This window comes from Anomaloglossus baeobatrachus, chromosome 1, assembly GCF_048569485.1.
Source record: "Anomaloglossus baeobatrachus isolate aAnoBae1 chromosome 1, aAnoBae1.hap1, whole genome shotgun sequence".
Taxonomy (NCBI): Eukaryota; Metazoa; Chordata; class Amphibia; order Anura; family Aromobatidae; genus Anomaloglossus; species Anomaloglossus baeobatrachus.
Window position 1 is genome coordinate 356,805,644 of NC_134353.1, and position 27,900 is coordinate 356,833,543.

At 49.8% G+C, this 27,900-nt stretch overlaps 1 protein-coding gene across 1 annotated transcript in view; it reads left to right on the forward strand.

Annotated features, from left to right (window-relative positions):
• LMNB2 (lamin B2) overlaps positions 1–27,900 on the forward strand; it is a 134,472-nt gene that overhangs the window by 74,512 nt on the left and 32,060 nt on the right. Inside the window, exons 6-10 of the mRNA XM_075352436.1 lie at positions 4,815–4,940; positions 6,662–6,882; positions 16,752–17,031; positions 19,170–19,277; positions 20,844–20,963. Coding sequence (XP_075208551.1) covers positions 4,815–4,940; positions 6,662–6,882; positions 16,752–17,031; positions 19,170–19,277; positions 20,844–20,963 — 855 coding nt within the window. The remainder of the gene's footprint in view (positions 1–4,814; positions 4,941–6,661; positions 6,883–16,751; positions 17,032–19,169; positions 19,278–20,843; positions 20,964–27,900) is intronic.

A 27,900-nucleotide genomic window follows, 5' to 3' on the forward strand; every position in this document is an offset into this window, starting at 1 on the left:
CGGCTAGATCCATTCTTGCAGAGGAAGATGGGGCTTCACTCAAAGATGCCACTGACAGGCAGATGGAGCTCTGGTTGAAATCCATCTATGAAGCTATCGGCGCTTCTTTTGCCCCAGCATTCGCAGCCGTATGGGCGCTACAGGCTATATCAGCAGGTCAAGCGCAAATTGACGCAGCCACACGCACTTCCGCGCCGCAGGTGGCGTCCATAACCGCTCAGACGTCGGCAATGGCATCTTACGCTATTAATGCTGTCCTGGACTCTGCGAGCCGTACGGCGGTTGCATCCGCCAATTCGGTGGTACTCCGCAGGGCCTTGTGGCTACGGGAATGGAAGGCAGATTCTGCTTCCAAAAAGCGCTTAACCAGTTTGCCAATTTCTGGCGACCGATTGTTTGGCGAGCGTTTGGATGAAATCATCAAACAATCCAAGGGAAAGGATACATCCTTACCCCAGCCCAAACCGAACATACCCCAACAGAGGAGGGGGCAGTCGAGGTTTCGGTCCTTTCGGGGCGCGGGCAGGTTCCAATTCTCCTCGTCCAAAAGGCCTCAGAAAGATCAAAGGAACTCTGATTCATGGCGGTCTAAGTCACGTCCTAAAAAGACCACCGGAGGTGCCGCTACCAAAGCGGCTTCCTCATGACTTTCGTCCACCTCAATCCGCATCCTCGGTCGGTGGCAGGCTCTCCCGCTTTTGCGACACCTGGCTGCCACGGGTAAAAGACCGTTGGGTGAGAGACATTCTGTCTCACGGTTACAGGATAGAGTTCACCTCTCGTCCCCCGACTCCATTCTTCAGGTCATCCCCGCCTCCCGAGCGAGCCGAGGCTCTTCTGCAGGCGCTGGGCACTCTGAAGGCAGAAGGAGTGGTGGTCCCTGTTCCTCTTCAGCAACAGGGTCACGGTTTTTACTCCAACCTGTTTGTGGTCCCAAAGAAGGACGGGTCTTTCCGTCCTGTCCTGGACCTGAAACTGCTCAACAAACACGTAAAGACCAGGCGGTTCCGGATGGAATCCATCCGCTCCGTCATCGCCTCAATGTCCCAAGGAGAGTTCCTTGCATCGATCGATATCAAAGATGCTTATCTCCACGTACCGATTGCTCCAGAGCACCAGCGCTTCTTGCGCTTCGCCATAGGAGACGAACACCTGCAGTTCGTGGCACTGCCGTTCGGCCTGGCAACAGCCCCACGGGTTTTCACCAAGGTTATGGCTACTGTAGTAGCGGTCCTCCACTCTCTGGGTCACTTGGTGATCCCTTACTTGGACGATCTGCTGATCAAGGCACCCTCTCAAGAGGCATGCCAACACAGCCTCGACGCTACTCTGGAGACTCTCCAGAGTTTCGGGTGGATCATCAATTTTCCAAAGTCAAATCTGACACCGGCCCAATCGCTGACATATCTTGGCATGGAGTTTCATACCCTCTCAGCGATAGTGAAGCTTCCGCTGATCAAGCAGCGTTCACTTCAGAAAGGGGTACAATCTCTCCTTCAAGGTCAGGCACACCCCTTGAGGCGCCTCATGCACTTCCTGGGGAAGATGGTGGCAGCAATGGAGGCAGTCCCTTTCGCGCAGTTTCACCTGCGTCCTCTTCAATGGGACATCCTACGCAAATGGGACAGGAAGCCGACGTCCCTCGACAGGAACGTCTCTCAGGCGACCAAAGCTTCCCTTCGGTGGTGGCTTCTTCCCACTTCATTATCGAAGGGGAAATCCTTCCTACCCCCATCCTGGGAGGTGGTCACGACGGACGCGAGTCTGTCAGGGTGGGGAGCGGTTTTTCTCCACCACAGGGCTCAGGGTACATGGACCCAGCAAGAGTCCTCACTTCAGATCAATGTTCTGGAGATACGGGCAGTGTACCTTGCCCTGAAAGCGTTCCAGCAGTGGCTGGAAGGCAAGCAGATCCGAATTCAGTCGGACAATTCCACAGCGGTGGCATACATCAACCACCAAGGCGGCACACGCAGTCGGCAAGCCTTCCAGGAAGTCCGGTGGATTTTGATGTGGGTGGAAGCCACGGCTTCCACCATCTCTGCAGTTCACATCCCAGGCGTGGAAAACTGGGAAGCAGATTATCTCAGTCGCCAGGGCATGGACGCAGGGGAATGGTCCCTTCACCCGGACGTGTTTCAGGAGATCTGTTGCCGCTGGGGGGTGCCGGACGTCGACCTCATGGCGTCCCGGCACAACAACAAGGTACCGACGTTCATGGCACGGTCTCAAGATCCCAGAGCTATGGCGGCAGACGCCTTAGTTCAGGATTGGTCGCAGTTTCAGCTCCCTTATGTGTTTCCTCCGCTGGCACTGTTGCCCAGAGTGTTACGCAAGATCAGGGCCGACCGCCGCCGCGTCATCCTCGTCGCTCCAGACTGGCCGAGGAGGTCGTGGTACCCGGATCTGTGGCATCTCACGGTGGGCCAACCGTGGGCACTACCAGACCGACCAGACTTGCTGTCTCAAGGGCCGTTTTTCCATCTGAATTCTGCGGCCCTCAACCTGACTGTGTGGCCATTGAGTCCTGGATCCTAGCGTCTTCAGGATTATCTGAAGAGGTCATTGCCACTATGAGACAGGCTAGGAAACCAACGTCCGCCAAGATCTACCACAGGACGTGGAAAATTTTCCTGTCATGGTGCTCTGCTCAGGGTTTTTCTCCCTGGCCTTTTGCCTTGCCCACTTTTCTGTCCTTCCTTCAATCTGGACTGGAAAAGGGTTTGTCGCTCGGCTCCCTTAAGGGACAAGTCTCAGCGCTCTGTGTTTTTCCAGAAGCGCCTAGCCAGACTTCCACAGGTACGCACGTTCCTGCAGGGGGTTTGTCACATCGTTCCTCCTTACAAGCGGCCGTTAGAACCCTGGGATCTGAACAGGGTGCTGATGGTTCTTCAGAAACCACCATTCGAGCCAATGAGGGATATTTCTCTCTCACGCCTTTCGCAGAAAGTGGTTTTCCTAGTAGCAGTCACTTCTCTTCGGAGAGTGTCTGAGCTAGCAGCGTTGTCGTGCAAAGCCCCTTTCCTGGTGTTTCACCAGGACAAGGTGGTTCTGCGTCCGGTTCCGGAATTTCTCCCCAAGGTGGTATCCCCTTTTCATCTCAATCAGGATATCTCCTTACCCTCTTTTTGTCCTCATCCAGTTCACCAATGTGAAAAGGATTTGCACTTGTTAGATCTGGTGAGAGCACTCAGACTCTACATTTCTCGTACGGCGCCCCTGCGCCGCTCGGATGCACTCTTTGTCCTTGTCGCTGGCCAGCGTAAAGGGTCACAGGCTTCCAAATCAACCCTGGCTCGGTGGATCAAGGAGCCAATTCTCGAAGCTTACCGTTCTGCTGGGCTTCCGGTTCCATCAGGGCTGAAGGCCCATTCTACCAGAGCCGTGGGCGCGTCCTGGGCTTTGAGGCACCAGGCTACGGCTCAGCAGGTGTGTCAGGCGGCTACCTGGTCGAGCCTGCACACTTTCACGAAACACTATCAGGTGCATACCTATGCTTCGGCGGATGCCAGCCTAGGTAGACGAGTCCTTCAGGCGGCGGTTGCCCACCTGTAGGAAGGGGCCGTTTTACGGCTCTATTACGAGGTTTTATTTTACCCACCCAGGGACTGCTTTTGGACGTCCCAATTGTCTGGGTCTCCCAATGGAGCGACAAAGAAGAAGGGAATTTTGTTTACTTACCGTAAATTCCTTTTCTTCTAGCTCCAATTGGGAGACCCAGCACCCGCCCCTGTTTTTTTGTGTACACATGTTGTTCATGTTGAATGGTTTCAGTTCTCCGATATTCCTTCGGATTGAATTTACTTTAAACCAGTTTATAATTTTTTCCTCCTTCTTGCTTTTGCACCAAACCTGAGGAGCCCGTGGGAGCACGGGGGGTTTATAGGCAGAAGGGGAGGGGCTTTACACTTTTAGTGTAATACTTTGTGCGGCCTCAGGAGGCATAGCCTATACACCCAATTGTCTGGGTCTCCCAATTGGAGCTAGAAGAAAAGGAATTTACGGTAAGTAAACAAAATTCCCTTCTTACCTTGGTTACGAGTGTCCGCAGCTCTCAGGTGGGGGAGAGACAGGGAGAGAGACATAGGGAGGAGAGAGAGACTGATCACGGAGGCTGGCTTCTGGGCATGCTCAGTAGAGCAAGCAGGATCCTGTCTATCAGCATGCCAGCGTTCACATGCGTTTGCGTGCTGTTTAGTCAGGATCCAGCAATTTGCAGAAGTTGGACGCAGCTCAAAAACGCTACAAGTAGCGTTTTTGAAAGATGTTAAAAAACTGCAAGTCGCTGGATCCTCACTATAACGCACGCAAACGCAGGTGAACGCATGTTAACGCGAGTCCATTGCAAATGCATTGAAATGAAAACGCATTTGCACTGGATCCGTTTCTGCGTTAAAAAAACGTTCAGGACGCATGTTAAATAAACGTAGTGTGAAAGCAGCCTTATAAAGGCTGCCCATTTGCCTGTACCACTCCTCCAGGGTTGGGGACTGTGAGGACCTCCAATTCCTGGGTATGCCCGTGTGCAGCCACAGCTATAGAGGCAGATCATGGCTGATTAATTCAGCTGTCATTTGCCTAGGAAGATGCAGGCTCGGTGTGCGAACCTGCATCAAAGTCAGGGACAGAACATAGGGCACAACAAGTATGTCTTGTCATTAAAGGATTAAACCCCCCTTAAATAGTGAATTTGTTTAATGGCATTTATAAAATGTATTCTTAGCCAGTTCTACTATCTTTTATCAGTTCCCTTACCATTACTCAGGATTTTGCCATGCTTTTGTCTTTAATGAAGTTATGTGTGTTATTTGCAGTTGGACAATATAAGGCGTTCCTCTGATCACAATGACCAAGAAGCAAAAACCGTCAGAGAAGAGCTGAGTGAGGCTCGAATGAGGGTGGAGGCGCTGGGATACCAACTTACACATCTGCAGAAGCAGGTACAATATTTGGCTTCAGACCTTGTTCTACTTCTGCAATGATCTATATATATAATTGCCTTTGTCTGTCTGTCTCCAAAATTGTGTCCTTACGGTGACACAAAGCTGATTGGCTGCTGGGCTCGCCATGGCTCCGCCCCCCGCACGGATTGGCCGCTCGTCTCGGCTGTGCCCCCACCACGGATTGTCGCTCGCCTCGGCCTGGCCCCGCCCTCCGCATGGATTGGCCGCTCGCCCCGGCCCTCCGCACGCATCGCCAGACATAACCTTGCGCTGCTGGGATCGTGACGGAGCCGGTGAACGCTGGTAACCATTATACACATCGGGTAACTAAGGTCCCTTAGTTACCCGATGTGTATCATAGTTACCAGCGTACACCGGCTCCCACTACACATGTGCAGGGAGCCGGCATTATACTCCTCTCCCCCCAGGACTACTCCTCCTATTATAGTCCTCCTATTATACTCCTCTCTGAGTATAATAGGAGAACTATTCTAGCATGGGGGATGGAGCACGATGGGGTGCGCAGCATGGGGGATGGAGCACGATGGGGGGTGCACAGCATGGGGGATGGAGCACGATGGGGAGTGCGCAGCATGGGGGATGGAGCACAGCATGGGGGATGGAGCACGATGGGTGGTGCGCAGCATGGGGGATAAAGCACGATGGGGGGTGCGCAGCATGGCAGATGGAGCACGATGGGGGGTGCGCAGCATGGGGGATGGAGCACAATGGGGAATGCGCAGCATAGGGGATGGAGCACGATGGGGGGTGGGCAGCATGGGGGATGGAGCACGATGGGGGGTGGGCAGCATGGGGGATGGAGCACGATGGGGGGTGCGCAGCATGGGGGATGGGGCACGATGGGGGGTGCGCAGCATGGGGGATGGGGGTTGCGCAGCATGGGGGATGGAGCACGATGGGGAGTGCGCATCATGGGGGATGGTGCACGATGGGAGGTGCACACCTCCCCCCAACACACACACACAACACACCACACTGGGAACCGCAAACACCGCCCTACACAGACACACACACACACACACAGACAACGCCGCACACACACAACACCCAACACACAAACACCGCGGCATACATAAATATACGCACATACCGCACAACACATACACATTGCACAAAACATACCTCCCCCAAAACACACCACACACACACAAACCGCGCAACACACACACACAACGCTACAGACACACAGCGCTCCACAAACAACGCAACACACATACAACACCGCTCTCACCCCCCGCCACACCCAGACAACACCCAGAACATGTACAGCGCCCTACACAAACACTTGGTAACTACACACAACAACATCTATCTATATATATATATATCTATATATATATATATCTATATATATATATCTATATATATATATCTATATATATATATATATATATATATATATATATATATATATATATATATATATATATATATATATATATATATATATATATATATATATATATATATATATATATATATATATAAAAACAAAAATCATACATGAACTACACAATACGTAAATTCTAGAATACCCGATGCGTAGAATCGGGCCACCTTCTAGTTACTTATAAACGGGTAACATGGGTAGCAATAGACTTCTGTTGGGTAATTGTGCAGGTGGGCCCTATAAAACAAACTGAGAAGATCTTTACTCAAATAACTTTTTTTTTTTTCATTTTTGTTCTGAATTGAAGTTAAATGCTTCAGAAGATCGTGTCCGTGAGTTAGAGGAGATGCTAGCCAATGACCGGGACAAATACCGTAAACTTCTGGACAACAAGGAGAGGGAGCTGGCAGCCATGAGAGACCATATACAGAGACAACTGACCGAATATCAGGAACTGCTAGATGTGAAATATGCCCTTGATATGGAAATAAGTGCATACCGCAAGTTATTGGAAGGAGAAGAGGAGAGGTAACAATGGAACTTGTTAGCGCCTGAATCTGCATCTTAAATTGCTGTAAGAATTGATCTAACCCCCTACTAGCCGCTGCCAATTTTTAATATTTTCCTCTTTTGTCTGAAAGCCATAACTATGCAATTCTGGCTTTTTTTTCCTTTTAAGCATTTGTCTTATAGGTCAGATTTCATATATTCTTTACATGTCTATCTTCCCATTTTTAGATTGAGAAAGGCATAGTGATGTGAACTTTTTAAATTATATATCTTTTTCTTTGTCGCTCCATTGGGAGACCCAGACAATTGGGTGTATAGCTTCTGCCTCTGGAGGCCACACAAAGTATTACACTTAAAAGTGTAAAGCCCCTCCCCTTCTGCCTATACACCCCCCGTGCATCACGGGCTCCTCAGTTTTTATGCTTTGTGCGAAGGAGGCATACATCCACGCATAGCTCCACATCTTAGTCAGCAGCAGCTGCTGACTATGTCGGATGGAAGAAAAGAGGGCCCATAACAGGGCCCCCAGCATGCTCCCTTCTCACCCCACTCTGGTCGGCGGTGTTGTTAAGGTTGAGGTACCCATTGCGGGTACATAGGCAGGAGCCACATGCTGTTTTCCTTCCCCATCCCTTAAGGGCTCTGGGTGAAGTGGGATCCTAATCGGTCTCCAGGCACTGGGACCGTGCTCCCCCCGCAGCCCCTGGGGAATCTGCTGGACAGGAGCCGGGTATCGTCAGGGACAAGGCCCTGCTACTGTGAGGTACTCTGTGTTCCCTTGTGGGACCGCGCATGGAGCGCTTGTGCCATACACACCGCAGCACTGCTGGGTGTGTTAGTGCGCCGGGGACTTCCGCGCCGACCGCGCTTATTTGCCGGCCGCGCTTATAACTTTAGTCCCCGGCTTTTGCGGCCTAGTATCGCATATTCCCGCCCCCAGGCCTGCCAGTCAGGGGAAGGGCGGGACGCTGCACAGGACGTCAGCGCTGAGGGCTGGAGCATACTTTGTATCCTCCTCCCCCCTCACTGAGCACAGTGGGGGCACCAGATTCCCGCACTTTCTAGGGCACGCCCACGGCCCCCTCCTCCCCACAGAACGCCGGCAGCCATTCCTGTCAGCACTTCTGACGCTGGAGAGGAGAGACAACACGGCTCTGGGAGGCCCAGGCAGGGAATCTGGTGATCACACAACCGCTTTGAGCGGTCGGTAAGCAGCACCTGAGGTGCTGGCCCCACTGAGTACCGAAGTGTACATATATATATATATATATATATATATATGCTTATATGCTATACATTTACACTGTATGGTCGCACTGTTGATTTTTGGCTATATACCCTCCTGGATTGTACTCAGAGGAGACAACAGCATGTCGTCCGCAAAAAGCAAGGGTGCCAAAGCACAGGCTTACTTTGCAACCTGTACCTCATGTGCGGCTATACTACTGGCAGGTTCCACCGACCCTCATTGTGTGCAATGCTCGGCCCCTGTGGCACTTACTCAGCCGGAGCCTCTGCTACTGGTGGCCCAGGTGGAACCACCTGCTACCACTGTCCAGGTGACAGGGACGGAGTTTGCAGTATTTGCTGATAAACTGTCTGAGAGTATGGATAAATGGTCTGCTAAGATACTAGAAGCCTTGCAGTCCAGACCGGTGACTCAGGCCCCGGGCACTGTTGAATCATTGACCCCAGGTCCCCCTCAGTTGGAGCAGCAAAGTGCTCCTGGGGTGACTCATAGGTCCCAGGGTGAGGTCTCTGACACGGACCGCAGTCCCAGGCCGCCTAAGCGGGCTCGCTGGGAAATTCCCTCGACTTCATCACACTGTTCAGGGTCTCAGCAGGAGGACTCTCTGGATGATGAAGCGGAGGTAGCAGATCAGGATTCTGATCCTGAGGCCGCTCTCAACCTAGATACACCTGAAGGTGACGCCATAGTGAATGACCTTATAGCGACCATCAATCAGGTGTTGGATATTTCTCCCCCAGCTCCTCCAATTGAGGAGTCAGCTTCTCAGCAGGAGAAATTCCGTTTCAGGTTTCCCAAGCGTACAATGAGTACGTTTCTGGATCACTCTGACTTCAGAGAGGCAGTCCAGAAACACAGAGCTTGTCCAGATAAGCGTTTTTCCAAGCGCCTTAAGGATACACGTTATCCCTTCCCCCCTGACGTTGTCAAGGGCTGGGCTCAGTGTCCCAAGGTGGATCCTCCAGTCTCCAGACTGGCGGCTAGATCCATAGTTGCAGTGGAAGATGGGGCTTCACTCAAAGATGCCACTGACAGACAGATGGAGCTCTGGTTGAAATCCATCTATGAAGCTATCGGCGCGTCTTTTGCTCCAGCATTCGCAGCCGTATGGGCACTCCAAGCTATCTCAGCTTGTCACGCGCAGATTAATGCAGTCACACGTACGTCTGCTCCGCAAGTGGTGTCCTTAACCTCTCAGGCGTCGGCGTTTGCGTCCTACGCCATTAATGCTGTCCTGGACTCTGCGAGCCGTACGGCGGTAGCATCCGCCAATTCGGTGGCAGTACGCAGGGCCATGTGGCTACGTGAATGGAAGGCAGACTCTGCTTCCAAAAAGTTCTTAACCGGTTTGCCATTTTCTGGCGACCGCCTGTTTGGTGAGCGATTGGATGAAATCATTAAACAATCCAAGGGAAAGGACTCCTCCTTACCCCAGTCCAAACCAAACAGACCTCAACAACGGAAGGTACAATCGAGGTTTCGGTCCGCGGGCAGGTCTCAATTCTCCTCGTCCAAAAGGCCTCAGAAGGATCAGAGGAACTCCGATTCATGGCGGTCTAAGTCACGTCCTAAAAAGACCGCCGGAGGAACCGCTCCCAAAGCGGCCTCCTCATGACTTTCGGCCTCCTCACACCGCATCCTCGGTCGGTGGCAGGCTTTCCCGCTTTTGCGACGACTGGCTGCCACAGGTAAAAGACCGTTGGGTGAGAGACATTCTGTCTCACGGTTACAGGATAGAGTTCAGCTCTCGTCCTCCGACTCGATTCTTCAGAACATCTCCGCCCCCCGAGCGAGCCGATGCTCTTCTTCAGGCGGTGTGCACTCTGAAGGCAGAAGGAGTGGTGATCCCTGTTCCTTTTCAGCAACAGGGTCACGGTTTTTACTCCAACTTGTTCGTGGTGCCGAAAAAGGACGGATCCTTCCGTCCTGTTCTGGACCTAAAACTGCTCAACAAATACGTAAAAACCAGGCGGTTCCGGATGGAATCGCTCCGCTCCGTCATCGCCTTAATGTCCCAAGGAGATTTCCTAGCATCAATCGACATCAAAGATGCTTATCTCCACGTACAGATTGCACCAGAGCATCAGCGCTTCCTGCGTTTCGCCATAGGGGACGAACACCTTCAGTTCGTGGCACTGCCTTTCGGCCTGGCGACAGCCCCACGGGTCTTCACCAAGGTCATGGCAACAGTAGTAGCAGTTCTGCACTCTCAGGGACACTCGGTGATCCCTTACTTAGACGATCTGCTTGTCAAGGCACCCTCTCAAGTGGCATGCCAACACAGCCTGAACATTGCTCTGGAGACTCCCCAGAGTTTCGGGTGGATCATCAATTTTCCAAAGTCAAATCTGACACCGGCCCAATCACTGACATATCTTGGCATGGAGTTTCATACTCTCTCAGCGATAGTGAAGCTTCCGCTGGACAAACAGCGTTCACTACAGACAGGGGTGCAATCTCTCCTTCAAGGTCAGTCACACCCCCTGAGGCGCCTCATGCACTTCCTAGGGAAGATGGTAGCAGCAATGGAGGCAGTTCCTTTTGCGCAGTTTCATCTGCGTTCACTTCAATGGGACATTCTCCGCAAATGGGACAGGAAGTCGACGTCCCTCGACAGGAACGTCTCCCTTTCTCGGGCAGCCAAGGCTTCCCTTCAGTGGTGGCTTCTTCCCACTTCTCTGTCGAAGGGGAAATCCTTCCTGCCCCCATCCTGGGCTGTGGTCACGACGGACGCGAGTCTGTCAGGGTGGGGAGCGGTCTTTCTCCACCACAGGGCTCAGGGTACTTGGACTCAGCCAGAGTCCTCCCTTCAGATCAATGTTCTGGAGATAAGGGCAGTGTATCTTGCCCTAAAGGCGTTCCAGCCGTGGCTGGAAGGCAAGCAGATCCGAATTCAGTCGGACAACTCCACAGCGGTGGCATACATCAACCACCAAGGCGGAACACGCAGTCGGCAAGCCTTCCAGGAAGTCCGGCGGATTCTGCTATGGGTGGAAGCCACAGCCTCCACCATATCCGCAGTTCACATCCCGGGCGTAGAAAACTGGGAAGCAGACTTTCTCAGTCGCCAGGGCATGGACGCAGGGGAATGGTCCCTTCACCCGGACGTGTTTCAAGAGATCTGTTGCCGCTGGGGGATGCCGGACGTCGACCTAATGGCGTCCCGGCACAACAACAAGGTCCCGACATTCATGGCACGGTCTCAAGATCACAGAGCTCTGGCGGCAGACGCCTTAGTTCAGGATTGGTCGCAGTTTCAACTCCCTTATGTGTTTCCTCCTCTGGCACTGTTGCCCAGAGTGTTACGCAAGATCAGGTCCGACTGCCGCCGCGCCATCCTCGTCGCTCCAGACTGGCCGAGGAGGTCGTGGTACCCGGATCTGTGGCATCTCACGGTGGGCCAACCGTGGGCACTACCAGACCGACCAGACTTGCTGTCTCAAGGGCCGTTTTTCCATCTGAATTCTGCGGCCCTCAACCTGACTGTGTGGCCATTGAGTCCTGGATCCTAGCGTCTTCAGGATTATCTGAAGAGGTCATTGCCACTATGAGACAGGCTAGGAAACCAACGTCCGCCAAGATCTACCACAGGACGTGGAGGATATTCTTATCTTGGTGCTCTGATCAGGGTTTTTCTCCCTGGCCATTTGCCTTGCCCACCTTTCTTTCCTTCCTTCAATCCGGATTGGAAAAAGGTTTGTCGCTCGGCTCCCTTAAGGGACAAGTCTCAGCGCTCTGTGTTTTTTCAGAAGCGCCTAGCCAGACTTCCACAGGTACGCACGTTCCTGCAGGGGGTTTGTCACATAGTCCCTCCTTACAAGCGGCCGTTAGAACCCTGGGATCTGAACAGGGTGCTGATGGCTCTTCAGAGACCACCTTTCGAGCCAATGAAGGATATTTCTCTCTCACGCCTTTCGCAGAAAGTGGTCTTCTTAGTAGCAGTCACATCACTTCGGAGAGTGTCTGAGCTAGCAGCGCTGTCATGCAAAGCCCCTCTCCTGGTTTTTCACCAGGACAAGGTGGTTCTGCGTCCGGTTCCGGAATTTCTCCCTAAGGTGGTATCCCCCTTTCATCTCAATCAGGATATCTCCTTACCCTCTTTTTGTCCTCATCCAGTTCACCAATGTGAAAGGGATTTGCACTTGTTAGATCTGGTGAGAGCACTCAGATTCTACATTTCTCGTACGGCGCCCCTGCGCCGCTCGGATGCACTCTTTGTCCTTGTCGCTGGCCAGCGTAAAGGGTCACAGGCTTCCAAATCAACCCTGGCTCGGTGGATCAAGGAACCAATTCTCGAAGCTTACCGATCTTCTGGGCTTCCGGTTCCCTCAGGGCTGAAGGCCCATTCTACCAGAGCCGTGGGTGCGTCCTGGGCTTTGCGGCACCAGGCTACGGCGCAGCAGGTGTGTCACGCAGCTACCTGGTCGAGCCTGCACACTTTCACGAAACACTATCAGGTGCATACCTATGCTTCGGCAGATGCCAGCCTAGGTAGAAGAGTCCTTCAGGCGGCGGTTGCCCACCTGTAGGAAGGGGCCGTTTTACGGTTCTATTACGAGGTTTTATTTTACCCACCCAGGGACTGCTTTTGGACGTCCCAATTGTCTGGGTCTCCCAATGGAGCGACAAAGAAGAAGGGAATTTTGTTTACTTACCGTAAATTCCTTTTCTTCTAGCTCCAATTGGGAGACCCAGCACCCGCCCCTGTTCCCTTCGGGCTGTTGTTTTTTTGTGTACACATGTTGTTCATGTTAAATGGTTTCAGTTCTCCGAAATTCCTTCGGATTGAATTTACTTTAGACCAATTTATAAGTTTTCCTCCTTCTTGCTTTTGCACCAAAACTGAGGAGCCCGTGATGCACGGGGGGTGTATAGGCAGAAGGGGAGGGGCTTTACACTTTTAAGTGTAATACTTTGTGTGGCCTCCGGAGGCAGAAGCTATACAGCCAATTGTCTGGGTCTCCCAATTGGCGCTAGAAGAAAAGGAATTTACGGTAAGTAAACAAAATTCCCTTCTTTTTATAAATTATATAAATATATTTTTTTATTTTTTTTTTTTACCAAAAAACTATAGTGATTTATTTCCACATTCTTTTGGTGCCTCTAGCAGGCTTGAGACTGATCACTACCAATAAATGGACAAATGTTTAGTCAATTTATTCATCTCCTATGGAGCCCAGCAGCAGCTCCATTTAAGTGGTTAGAGGGAAAAAAAAAACCCAAAAGGTTGGTAAATAAAATTGATGTGTTTTTCTGTTGATTGAGGCTATGTGCGCACATTATAGTTTGTGTTGTTTTTTTTTGTTTGTTTCTTAAAAAAAACGCACCCTTGGCAAAAAAACCGCACCTCTGGCCGGAAAAAAAATGCATTTTGCCACATTTCGGTATGTTTTTGCCCATGCATTTTTTCACTCTACGCATTCAATGGAAAAGTGCAGAAAATAATTGACATGCCGCTTTTGTTTTCTTCAACAAAAACTGGAGGCAAAAAAGCACAGCCTTTCTGAATTCTCAGAGTTTGCTCGGGAAGGACATGCATACAGTTGAGGGCTACAAACTGCACCAAACACCCCCCCCCCCCCCAAAAAAAAAACTTTAGGTAGGGTGCGCACAGAGCCTAAGAGCGTGTTTCTTTTATGGCAAGCTGACTGTTCTACAGGGTGGGCCATTTATATGGATACATCAAAATAAAATGGGAATGGTTAGTGATATCACCACTTCCTGTTTGTGGCTCATTAGTATATGGGTGGGGGGAAACTTATCAAGATGAGTTGTGACCATGGCGGCCAGTTTGAAGTCGGCCATTTTGGATCCAACTTTATTTTTTCCAATGGGAAGAGGGTCATGTAACGCTAATAATTCCTAAATGTCCTTTATAAATATCTACAGGGTGGGCTATTTATATGGATACACCTAAATAAAATGGGAATGGTTGGTGATATCAACTTCTGGTTTGTGGCCCATTAATATATGGGAGGGGGGAAACTTTTCAAGATGGGTGGTGACCATTTTGGATCCAACTATTTTTTTCCAATGGTAAGAGGGTCATGTCGCAAATCAAACTTATTGAGAATTTCACAAGAAAAACAATGATGTGCTTGGTTGTAACATAACTATTTGTTGATTAGTTATTTACATTTTATGACCACTTATAAAATGTGTTCAAAGTGCTGCCCATTGTGTTGGATTGTCAATGCAACCCTCTTCTCACACTCTTGACACACTGATAGCATTTCTTCTGCAGTGTTGCTAGCACAGGCTTCCAGTATCCGTTGTTTCAGATGCTGTACATCTTGTATAGGCAATTGCCTTCAAATGACCCCTAAGATAAAAGTCTAAGGGGGTCAGATTGGGAGACCTTGGTAGCCATTCAACTGGCCCACGATGACAATCCACTTTCCAGGACACTGATCATGTAGGAATGCTCGGACCTGACACCCATAATGTGATGGTGCACCACAAGACAAGTGTACAAGATGTGCAGAATCTGAAACAACGGATACTGGAAGCCTGTGCTAGCATTTCTTCTGCAGTGTTGCTATCAGTGTGTCAAGAGTGTGAGAAGAGGGTTACATCGACAATCCAACACAATGGGCAGCACTTTCAACACATGTTATAAGTGGTCATAAATTGTAAATAACTAATGAACGAATAAAGTTACATTAAAACCAATCATACCATTGGTTTTCTTGTAAAACTCTCAATAGGTTTGATTTGCTACATGACCCTCTTCCCATTGAGAAAAATAAAGTTGGATCCAAAATGGTCACCACCCATCTTGAAAAGTTTCCCCCCTCCCATATACTAATGAGCCAAAAACCGGAAGTTGATATCACCAACCATTCCCATTTTATTTAGGTGTATCCATATAAATGGCCCACCCTGTAGATCTTTATAAAAGACTTTTAGGGATTGAACCACCCCTTTATCTTCTTTTTTGAAGAAACTACAGCAGTACAAAACAAAGGCCATTGTGAAGGTAGTGGCAGCAGGGTAGGCTAAAGGCCCCTTTACACACTGCAACATCGCTGTAACGTCACCGGTTTTGTGACGTAATAGTGACCTCCCCAGTGACATTGCAGTGTGTGACACGCATCAGCGACCTGGCCCCCGCTGTGAGGTATAAATCTTTCAGGACCATTTTTTGGTCCTTTCTTTCCTGCTGCGCAGCATGTATCGGTGTGTTTGACACCGTTACAACGACAGTGCTATAGTGTTACCTACCAGCGAGGTTGTTCTGCAGGTCCGTATCGCTGCTGCGTCGTTGGCCAGATCTGCTTGTTTGACAGCTCACCAGCGACTGTATAGAGACTTTCCAGCGATCCCGGCAAGGGCGGGATCGCTAGAAAGTCTGTGTGTAAAAAGGGTCCTTAAGGCTAAGACCACACTTTGCGTTCACCTACTTGCAGTTCTAAACGCACGTTTTGAGCTTAATTGATTTCACCAATGTTGCCTTTTTCAGAAATTTAGCGCTAAAAACGCATGCGTATTTACTGCGTGTTAGATGCGTTTTCAGTGCTAATTACATGCTTTTTCCCCTGCGTTTTGACAGATGCGTTTTGAACATCAAGACACTCCTAAATAAAGATTATTAAATAGTCAAACAGAATGAAAAAAGAGAAGAAAAAAAAAGGAACACAATTTTGGAATTGATTAATTATAGCGGTTTTATAATTAATGTTAAACTAGCAATAAAATCATAATTTTCATTAATTTAATTGTCGGATTATGTGTGTGTGTAAAGGGACATATTATTCCATTATTTTAATGTCAGAAAAGCATGCGTTTTTTTAAGTAAAAAACGCATGTTTTCAGCACCTAAAAAGCAGGTAAAACGCTGGAAATTTGAAGTTTCTTGGTTTTTGCCATTTCTCATTGACTTCAATGTTAGCAAAACGCACCCAAAATGGCAAAAACAAGTGACATGCTGCTTCTTTGAACGCATGGTTTTTGCCACAAAATATGCAAATTAAACGCAACGTGTTAAAACGCAAAGTGCGGACAAGAAATCCCCATTTGCCATAGACTTTGATGTAAAATTAAAACGCATGCCTTTTGGCATGAAAAAGGTGCATCTCAAAACGGACCTAAAAAGCACCAAAAACGCAGGTGGAAACGCAAAGTGGGGACATAGCCAAAGGCATCACCTATTGTGCTTGGTGGATCCTTTTAGTGGTGCCGGTCATTGGAATTTTGCCTCTGCTTATAAGGAGTTTTGCTGTAAACATTTCCTGGCAGGTATGGGAAGAATGTGTCAATAAAGCAGTGTGAAATTGCAACACAGCTAATTTTGTTTTGTAATTAAGACTAAATAGGGAAAAAAAAATTGTAACACACAAACCTTATTTAAACAGTAGGTAATTTTCTGATTTATACATTTCAGACTCAAGGGATAAGACAGTGATGAGCTGCAATTTTAGTATTTTTAGGTTTGTTAAACCGGTCAACTATGTTTTATCTATCTTCTGAAACGCCGGTGCGTTACAGAGAAAATGTACCTGCCTGCATCCTGAAGCCAGACTTGATTCGTGCTGCCTGTGGTCTGGCCAGCATGCATTGACTGACAAGTTCCCTTATAAATCTGCAGAAAAGTCTCCTATTTCTTGCAAAATAACAAATTTTATTTATTTTTTGAAAGGTTGAAGTTGTCCCCAAGCCCACCTCGTGTTACAGTGTCTCGAGCCACTTCGAGTAGCAGCTGCGCTACATCCCGCCAGTCTCGCAACAAAAGAAAACGCATGGAAGCCGGAGAAAGTGTGGAGGCCGCTACAGGGCTTCTTGCCTCAAGCAGCGCGGGGGAACGAAGCAGTAGTAGCAGGTTTCACATGTCTCAACAATCCACTGCGACTGGTAGCATTACTATAGAGGAGATAGACCAGGAGGGAAAGTTTATTCACCTCAATAATAACTCTGAGGAGGTGAGTATTTCCATTTCTTCTGTATAGACTTATTAGATGTGTTCACATTGTTCTTTTTCCTTGTGAAAGTATCATCCAAAGCAGGACAATTGTCACATTGGTTTCCAGAATGCCCATCCTCTGCAGGCAGACGATAGGTAATGATCTGCTTTTTTGGACATGTCTTCTTTCTTTGAAGAGTCCTGCTGTATTCTTTACGGGTTTTTTTTTAGCTGCGTTGACACTTCCTTATGGAATCACAGATAGGGCTTATTTTTGGAGTAGTGCTTATATTTTAAGCATACTCAAAAAGCCCCTAAAATCCCACTAGGGCTTATTTTCGGGGAAACAGGGTATTTGTGCTAATATCAGCTAATCAGATGTGCTCTTTGAAGCTACAGTCTGTTGAGCATCCTTATCTTGATCAGTTGTTGTGTAATTAAAAAAAAAATCACAGCTGTTTATTAGTAAATATTTCATGTAGACTCAAATCACTTACAGAGAATCTGTCAGCAGGTTTTTGCCACCTAATCCGAGAACAGGTGTCGCCTGATTCCAGCATTTGTCATTGACTTGGCAGCTTGCTGCAGTTTCAATAACATCCCTGTTTTATCAGGCGATTTATCACTAGAGGACTAGAAAACCTGCTGCCATGTAGTCTTCTCTTTCCACGAGTTTTGTATAACACTACCCCCTCCACTGATTGGCAGCTTTCTGCCTATGCAGAGTACACAGCTGTCATTTGGTGGTGTGGGTGGTTACACAGAGCTCAGCGTTCAGATAACTGCTAGATCTGCAGCAGATAAAACAGTGATTTTATTTAAGACAAGTACAACTCACAGCCCAGTATGTGATACATTGTTGGAATTGGGTTCTCTGCTCTTACATCATTCTGCTCTGATGAGGTTGCAAAAACCTATGACAGATTCCCTTTTTATTTATTTATTTTTAAAATGTCCATATTTAAAGAGTTGCCCAGCTTTTTGCTATTTATGACCTATTTCTTAGTGGGGTCCGGCACCTGACAGTCTTATTGATCAGCTGTTTTCAGTACCCACGCCAGCAGGATGTAAACAATGTATAGAGCCTTCAGCTGAGAGATCCCAATGTGTGTCACCAAAGAACTAAATCTGGTGCAATAGATGTATTACCAATGTGACAGCGCTTGTGTAGCCCCCCCCCCCCACGGGGCAGGTGTTTTAACCCACTTGTTGCTGGGCCAGGGATGCACATCCTCTGCGATGTCACGGGGTGGCCTGGCCCTGTTCCGTTACCCCGAGGCGTACAGGAGGGGAGGAAAGGCGGTGGACAGGATTGAGGATGGGGGTGGTAGTGAGGGTTAGGAAAGTCTATTATGATCGTGACACCACCTGTGGATGGGCCGCCACTGCGGGTGCTGCTCTCCGGGGCTGATGGTGAAGCAAGCAGCCGGGATGGTGTCGCTTCCCACAGGCGGAGCAGGGTTACCCTGGGGAGGATGATGGAGGTCGGACAAGGGTGGTAGCAGTCACCGTTGGTGCCGCAGCCGGTAAAGGAGAGACAGGGGCTGCGGTTCCAGGTTTTTTACTAACTGATAGTTCAGGCACTGCCCCAGAGTACCGATCTCTGCCACGATGGGCTCCAGCCGATCCCGGATAGCCGGCAGTCACCGCCGGTGCCCGTGTAAGTCTTTCTAGTGAAGTGTCCCTCGGTTGCTGTCTGGAACCCAGGCCGAGCCTCCAGTTCCAAGCCAAGGGTCCATGAAGAGAGAAACACTAACTCCAGTTGTCAGAGTTAGATGTTACCCCAAACTGTGCCGAGGAAGGTTTTGTCTAAAGTGTGATGGTTGTTCCTTCTTCTACCCCATGTGGTGCCTGCCCCAGGTGGTTGTCCTAGCGACTGGGAAAGTCTTATGCTTCGTGATGGCTGGCTCCCCTGTCTGCCCTAGTCCACCCCATGTGGAAGAGGACCTTACTTTTGTTTGTGTGTGTGTGTGTGTGTGTTTTCTGAAGGCACCGGCTGTTAACCCCCTCCTCACCTGGGATAGATATTACCCCTTAAAAGTGGTGCAATACCCTGTGGTGCCTGAAGCTCGGGGGCGCCACACTTCCATTGTACAATCATAATATGTGGTGCTGTACTTGGACTGTATTGACTTATGTGAATATTTCAACTTACAGGATCGATCTCTAGGTACCTGGAGGCTTAAGTTAAGAATTGGAGACCTAGAAGAAATGGTATATAAGTTCACCCCAAAGTATGTGCTGAAAGCAGGCCAATCTGTTAAGGTGAGTAGTCTCTATATCTTTAGAGTATACGGTATTTGTCTCCATAGAAAATAAAGAGCTTCCTACATAGAGGGGGTTGTAAGTAGTTATACATTTTTTTTTTTTTTTTTATTTATTTTATTTTTTTCCCTGAATCCAACATATTCTAAAAGGCAATGCTTTATTTCAAGGAATATACCCGTCTAAAGCTGGTGTCACACACAACGATGTCGCTGCTACGTCACCATTTTCTGTGACGTTGCAGCGACGTCGCTGTCGCTGTGTGTGACATCCAGCAACGACCTGGCCCCTGCTGTGAGGTCGCCGGTCGTTGCTGAATGTCCAACTTCATTTTTTGGTTGTCACTCTCCCGCTGTGATACACACATCGCTGTGTGTGACAGCGAGAGAGCGACGAAATGAAGCGATCAGGAGCCGGCACTGGCAGCTGCGGTAAGCTGTAACCAGCGTAAACATCGGGTAACCAAGGGAAGACCTTTCCCTGGTTACCCGATATTTACCTTCGTTACCAGCCTCCGCTCTTGCTGCCAGCGCTGGCTCCTGCTCTGTGCACATGTGGCTGCAGTACACATCGGGTAATTAACCCGATGTGTACTGTAGCAAGGAGAGCAAGGAGCCAGCGCTAAGCAGTGTGCGCGGCTCCCTGCTCTCTGCACTGTGACATGTAGCTGCAGCACACATCGGGTTAATTAACCCGATGTGTACTGTACCTAGGAGAGCAAGGAGCCAGCGCTAAGCAGTGCGCGCGGCACCCTGCTCTCTGCACTGTGACATGTAGCTGCAGTACACATTGGGTTTATTAACCCGATGTGTACTGTAGGAGAGCTAGGAGCCAGCGCTAAGCGCGGCTCCCTGCTCTGCACATGTAGCACAGCGACGTTATGATCGCTGCTTCTCCTGTGTTTGACAGCTAAGCAGCGATCATAACAGCGACTTACAAGGTCGCTGTTACGTCACCGAAAATGGTGACGTAGCAGCGACGTCGCTGTCGCTTAGTGTGAACCCAGCTTTACACTTAAAATGGTGAAATGTTGGTGGATTCTTATAGCTTGCTGCAGTGTGTTTAGCTTTTGAATGCTTCTCCAATGCTTTGATGGATTGAAGTTAAGTGAAGTTTTCACCAGACAACCCCTTCATATTATCCACAGGATTGTATTATATTTTTGATTGGTGGAGGTTACACCGATCAGCTTTTATCCCTATTAGAATGGAGCCGCAGTGCACTTGCTTGTTTGTTGCTCCATTCATTCCCTATAGCACTAAGTGAGAATTGTGCTTGGTTTTGGGGGTTTTTTTTCTATGGCAGCCCATTTGTTAGTATGTAACTAGGATTAAAAGTTCCCCGATCTGTTGATGGATGCAAGTCCCAGTTATAGGACTTTCACTGAACAACAAGTTATCAGCTATTCACTATATCACTAGACAATCCCTTAAAAGTTCTCAAAGCATAGAAACTGCCGGAGTTGGCTTGAATTTAATGTTTCTGGGTATTACACTTTCTCTGACAGGACATTTTTTTCTGTTTCTAACTTTGTGGATGTATAAATGATGACTGATTGTGTTTCAGATATACAGTGCGGATGCAGGGGTTGCCCATAGCCCTCCTTCTGTCTTGATTTGGAAAACTCAGACTTCTTGGGGCGCAGACAGCAATATCCAAATCTCCCTGGTTAACAGTGATGACGAGGTAAGTCAAAATAATTGCTAAATAATATTATTGCTGTAGCCTCATGGTTAATGACGACACATTTTCTTTCTTCGGCGCTCCATTGGGAGACCCAGACGATTGGGTGTATAGCACTGCCTCCGGAGGCCACACAAAGCAATTACACTAAAAAGTGTAAGGCCCCTCCCCTTCTGGCTATACACCCCCAGTGGGATCACTGGCTCACCAGTTTTCTGCTTTGTGCGAAGGAGGTCAGACATCCACGCATAGCTCCACTGTTTAGTCAGCAGTAGCTGCTGACTATATCGGATGGAAGAAAAGAGGGCCCATATGGGGCCCCCAGCATGCTCCCTTCTTACCCCACTTGTGGTTTGTAAGGTTGAGGTACCCATTGCGGGTACGGAGGCTGGAGCCCACATGCTGTTTTCCTTCCCCATCCCCCTGAGGGGCTCTGAGGAAGTGGGATCTTACCTGCCACCAAGCCCTGAGGCCGGGCTCCATCCACAGACCCATTGAACCTGCTGGATGTGGAGCGGGAGTGCCGTTCAGGGACAAGGCCCTGCAACTTTCAGGTACTCTGTGTCCCCGTATGGCAGGCCACGCACACCCCAGGCTTGCTGGGTGTGCTAGTGCGCCGGGGACTGTAGCGCTGTGCGCTGGGCTTATAGTCCCCGCAGATTACTGGGGGACTTTATGTGTGTGGATCGCCGCGCCGACCGCCCCTGGAGCGGCGGCGCAGCTGCGACTTGTAGTGCGCCGGGGACGCGCCGACCGCGCTTTTACGGCGGCGGCGCTTCTAACTTTAGTCCCCGGTTTTTCTGCGGCCTAGCTCCGCTTCGTTAACGCCCCCCACCCTGTCAATCAGGGTAGGGGAGAGACGTTGTTCAATCGGCAGCGCCGAGGGCTGGAGCACGATTTACATGCTCCAGCCCTCTCACTGAGCACAGTAGGACACAGGCTTCGCGCTTTTTCTCTGTGCACGCCCTAGGCCCGCCCCCAGGCTTGCAGCTCCCCAGGACGCCGGCAGCCATTATACACATGCAGTCTGGCTGGAGAACGGACGCAGGCTCTGAGGGACCCAGGCTAGGGGTTTCTGGCGACCACACACCCGCGCTAAGCGGGCGGTAAGCAGCACATACGTGCGGCCCCACTAGTGCCACAGTGTTATATTTGTGTGCTGCACTGTAAGGTCGCTTCTTGGCTGTACACCCTATATTGATTTGAGGAGACAACAGCATGTCATCCGCAAAACGCAAGGGTGCCAAGGCACGGGCTGTATACACTGCTTGTACAGCATGTGGGGCTAATCTACCAGCAGGCTCCAACGACTCTCATTGTGTGCAATGTTCAGTCCCAGTGGCACTTCGTCAGCCAGAGCCTATTGTGGTGGTAGCCCAGGCAGAGACGCCTGTGAACCCTACCCCGGTGACGGGGACAGAATTTGCAGTCTTTGCTGATAAAATGTCTGTGACTATGACAAAAATCCTGGAGACCTTGCAGTCCAGGCCAGTTGCTCAGACCATGGACACCGCTGTGTCTATGTTCCCCGGCCCCCCTCAGCTGGAATTAATCCGTAATTCAAGGGGGTCCCAGGCATCACAGGCTGAGGGCTCTGACTCCGATGACAGTCCCAGTCCGCCTAAGCGAGCTCGCTGGGAGAGACCCTCCACGTCATCACGCGGATCAGGGTCTCAGCGAGAAGGGTCTCTATATGATGGCTCAGAGGTGGGTGATCAGGAGTCTTGTCCTGACGCCGCACTCAATTTGGATACGCCAGATGGTGACGCCATGGTAAATGACCTTATAGCGGCCATCAATAGGCTGTTGGATATTTCTCCCCCAGCCCCTTCTGCAGAGGAGGCAGCTGCACAGCAGGAGAAATTCCATTTCCTGTATCCCAAGCGTAAATTGAGTACTTTTCTGGACCACTCTGACTTCAGAGAATCCATCCAGAAACACAATACTTATCCGGACAAGCGTTTTTCTAAACGCCTTAAGGATACACGTTATCCTTTTCCCCCTGACGTGGTCAAACGCTGGACCCAGTGTCCAAAAGTGGACCCTCCAATATCCAGGCTTGCAGCTAGATCCATAGTTGCAGTGGAGGATGGGGCTTCACTTAAAGATGCCAATGACAGACAGATGGACCTTTGGTTGAAATCTGTCTATGAAGCTATTGGCGCGTCGTTTGCTCCAGCATTCGCGGCCGTGTGGGCGCTCCAAGCTATTTCAGCTGGTCTGGCACAGGTGGACTTTCTCATACGTCCAGCAGTGCCGCAAGTGGCGTCCCTAGCTACGCAAATGTCTGCGTTTGCGACCTACGCTATCAATGCGGTACTGGACTCTACGAGCCGTACCTCAATGGCATCCGCCAACTCTGTAGTTTTGCGCAGAGCCTTGTGGTTAAAGGAATGGAAAGCAGATTCTGCTTCTAAAAAATGTTTAACCAGCTTGCCATTATCTGGAGACAGACTGTTTGGTGAGCAATTGGCGGAAATCATTAAACAGTCCAAAGGTAAGGACTCCTCCTTACCCCAGCCCAGATCAAGCAAACCTCCACAGAGGAAGTGGCAGTCAAAGTTTCGGTCCTTTCGAGGCTCGGGCAAGCCCCAATTCTCCTCGTCCAAAGGGACTCAGAAAGAGCAAAGGAGCTCTGATTCCTGGCGGGCTCACTCACGCCCCAAGAAAGCAACCGGAGGTACCGCTTCCAAGGCGGCTGCCTCATGACTTTCGGCCGCCTCCCTCCGCATCCTCGGTCGGTGGCAGGCTCTCCCGCTTTTGCGACATTTGGCTGCCACAGGTCAAAGACCGGTGGGTAACAGACATTTTGATTCACGGGTACAGGATAGAGTTCAGTTCTCGTCCTCCGCCTCGGTTCTTCAGAACTTCCCCACATCCCGACCGAGCAGATGCCCTTCTGCAGGCGGTGAATTCTCTAAGAGCAGAAGGAGTGGTGGTCCCTGTTCTTCTTCAGGAACGAGGTCAAGGTTTTTACTCCAATCTCTTTGTGGTGCCAAAAAAGGACGGCTCATTCCGTCCTGTTCTGGACCTAAAACTGCTCAACAAGCATGTGAACGCCAGGCGGTTCCGGATGGAATCCCTCCGCTCAGTCATTGCCTCAATGTCTCAAGGAGATTTCCTAGCATCAATAGACATCAAGGATGCTTATCTCCACGTGCCGATTGCTACAGAGCACCAACGCTTTCTACGCTTCGTGATAGGAGACGACCATCTTCAGTTCGTAGCTCTGCCATTTGGTCTGGCGACAGCCCCACGGGTGTTCACCAAGATCATGGCGGCAGTGGTAGCAGTCTTGCACTCTCAGGGACACTCTGTGATCCCTTACTTGGACGACCTACTGGTCAAGGCACCCTCTCAAGAGGCATGCCAACTCAGCTTGACTGTTGCACTGGAGACTCTCCAGACGTTCGGGTGGATCATCAACTTCTCAAAGTCAAATCTGTCACCGACCCAATCACTAACGTATCTTGGCATGGAGTTTCATACTCTCTCAGCGATAGTGAAGCTTCCGCTGGACAAGCAGCGGTCTCTACAGACTGGGGTGCAGGCTCTCCTTCAAAGTCAGTCGCACTCCTTAAGACGCCTCATGCACTTCCTCGGGAAGATGGTGGCGGCAATGGAGGCGGTTCCGTTTGCGCAGTTTCATCTGCGCCCACTTCAATGGGACATTCTCCGCCAATGGGACGGGAAGTCGACATCCCTGGACAGGAAAGTCTCCCTTTCCCAGACGGCCAAGGACTCTCTGCATTGGTGGCTTCTTCCCACCTCATTATCACAGGGAAGATCCTTCCTACCACCGTCTTGGGCGGTGGTCACGACAGACGCGAGTCTGTCAGGGTGGGGAGCAGTTTTTCTCCACCACAGGGCTCAGGGTACGTGGACTCAGCAGGAGTCCACCCTTCAGATCAATGTTCTGGAAATCAGAGCAGTGTATCTTGCCCTACTAGCCTTCCAGCAGTGGCTGGAAGGAAGGCAGATCCGAATTCAGTCGGACAACTCCACAGCGGTGGCATACATCAACCACCAAGGGGGGACACGCAGTCGGCAAGCCTTCCAGGAAGTCCGGCGGATTCTGATGTGGGTGGAAGCCACGGCCTCCACCATATCCGCAGTTCACATCCCCGGCGTAGAAAACTGGGAAGCAGACTTCCTCAGTCGCCAGGGCATGGACGCAGGGGAATGGTCCCTTCACCCAGGCGTGTTTCAGGAAATCTGTCGCCGATGGGGAAGGCCGGACGTCGACCTCATGGCGTCCCGGCACAACAACAAGGTCCCAACCTTCATGGCACGGTCTCGCGATCAAAGAGCGCTGGCGGCAGACGCCCTAGTGCAAGATTGGTCGCAGTTCCGGCTCCCTTATGTGTTTCCACCTCTGGCACTCTTGCCCAGAGTGCTACGCAAGATCAGATCCGATTGCAGCCGCGTCATACTCGTCGCCCCAGACTGGCCGAGGATGGCGTGGTATCCGGATCTGTGGCAGCTCACGGTCGGCCAACCGTGGGCACTACCAGACCGACCAGACTTACTGTCCCAAGGGCCGTTTTTCCATCGGAATTCTGCGGCCCTGAACCTGACTGTGTGGCCATTGAGTCCTGGATCCTAGCGTCTTCAGGATTATCCCAAGGGGTCGTTGCCACCATGAGACAGGCTAGGAAGCCCACGTCCGCTAAGATCTACCACAGAACGTGGAGGATATTCTTATCCTGGTGCTCTGCTCAGGGAGTGTCCCCCTGGCCATTTACATTGCCTACCTTTCTTTCTTTCCTGCAATCTGGGTTAGAAAAAGGTTTGTCGCTCGGCTCCCTTAAAGGTCAGGTCTCGGCGCTATCCGTCTTTTTTCACAGGCGTTTGGCACGCCTTCCTAAGGTGCGCACGTTCCTACAGGGGGTTTGCCATATCGTACCCCCGTACAAGCGGCCGTTAGATCCATGGGATCTGAACAGGGTACTAGTTGCCCTCCAGAAGCCGCCCTTCGAGCCTCTGAGGGAGGTTTCACTTTCTAGACTATCACAGAAAGTGGCTTTTCTGGTAGCGATCACATCTCTTCGGATAGTGTCTGAGCTGGCAGCGCTATCATCCAAGGCTCCCTTCCTGGTCTTCCACCAGGACAAGGTAGTGCTGCGCCCCATTCAGGAGTTTCTCCCGAAGGTGGTATCCTCTTTTCATCTTAATCAGGATATCTCTTTGCCTTCGTTTTGTCCTCATGCAGTTCATCGGTATGAGAAGGATTTACATTTGTTGGATCTGGTGAGAGCACTCAGAATCTACATTTCCCGCACGGCGCCCTTGCGCCGTTCGGATGCACTCTTTGTCCTTGTCGCTGGTAAGCGCAAAGGGTCGCAGGCTTCTAAGGCCACCCTGGCTCGATGGATCAAAGAACCAATTCTTGAAGCCTACCGTTCTGCTGGGCTTCCGGTTCCATCAGGGCTGAAGGCCCATTCTACCAGAGCCGTGGGTGCGTCCTGGGCATTGCGACACCAGGCTACGGCTCAACAGGTGTGCCAGGCAGCTACCTGGTCGAGTCTGCACACTTTCACCAAACATTATCAGGTGCATACCTATGCTTCGGCGGACGCCAGCCTAGGTAGAAGAGTCCTGCAGGCGGCAGTTGCCTCCCTATAGGGGAGGGCTGTCTTGCAGCTCTAACATGAGGTATTCTTTACCCACCCAGGGACAGCTTTTGGACGTCCCAATCGTCTGGGTCTCCCAATGGAGCGCCGAAGAAGAAGGGAATTTTGTTACTTACCGTAAATTCCTTTTCTTCTAGCTCCTATTGGGAGACCCAGCACCCGCCCTGTTGTCCTTCGGGATTTTTGGTTGTTTTTCGGGTACACATGTTGTTCATGTTGAACGGTTTTCAGTTCTCCGACGTTACTTCGGAGTGAATTTGTTTAAACCAGTTATTGGCTTTCCTCCTTCTTGCTTTTGCACTAAAACTGGTGAGCCAGTGATCCCACTGGGGGTGTATAGCCAGAAGGGGAGGGGCCTTACACTTTTTAGTGTAATTGCTTTGTGTGGCCTCCGGAGGCAGTAGCTATACACCCAATCGTCTGGGTCTCCCAATAGGAGCTAGAAGAAAAGGAATTTACGGTAAGTAACAAAATTCCCTTCTTTTATCTGTATCTTGAAGGGCGCCATTTGTTTTTTCATCATATTTAAATGTGGATTTGATCAAAATCTTGGATTTACAGCCTTCACTGCTATGGTGCTGCTTTAGCTTTCTTTTATATTTTATTATACATTTAATATTTCTGCCTGTTTCATCCCATTACTGTACTTTTACGAAACTGTATCATCAATTGTCTTTATTTGTTTAATCATATGAAACAGTTATCTAGCTGCACAAAACTAACTTGTGTTTTTACAAAAATGTGTTGGTAACTTCAAGTGAAGGAGCCACCCCTTTACTTTATAATTCTCTACAGTTATAACAAATGTAGAATCAAGCAACTCTGAAAACCGCAACATTACTTGTATATTACATTGGGTACTGTTTGAATATCTCTGTATACCATGAGAATCAGTAATGATCTGATTTTGATGGGCTATGTTTTACACTTGCGGTGTGGAAAGCACAGTGCACTCCTACAAAGGATACCAATTGGCACTGTTCTCTTAGCGTGGCCCATTGGATTCCATTTTTATGGGAAATATAGTTCTGCATGCTATTTTGGAATTTGGACCAGAGTCTCCTGTGCATATGTGAACAGTGCCATTATTCTGCTACACATCTGTCCTTAGCATTTTGGTATAACTTGTGTTCAGTTTTGGGTTTGTACCTACAATACTTCTGAATATTCAGTGCAACAAGTGATCATTGTTTTAAGGGGAATCTGTCAGTAACCTAAATTATACTTAAAGCACTTCCATTAACATTTTTTCCCCTAAACCGTTTTTAAAGGTTAGGTGTGTATATTATTAAAACTACACTAAACTT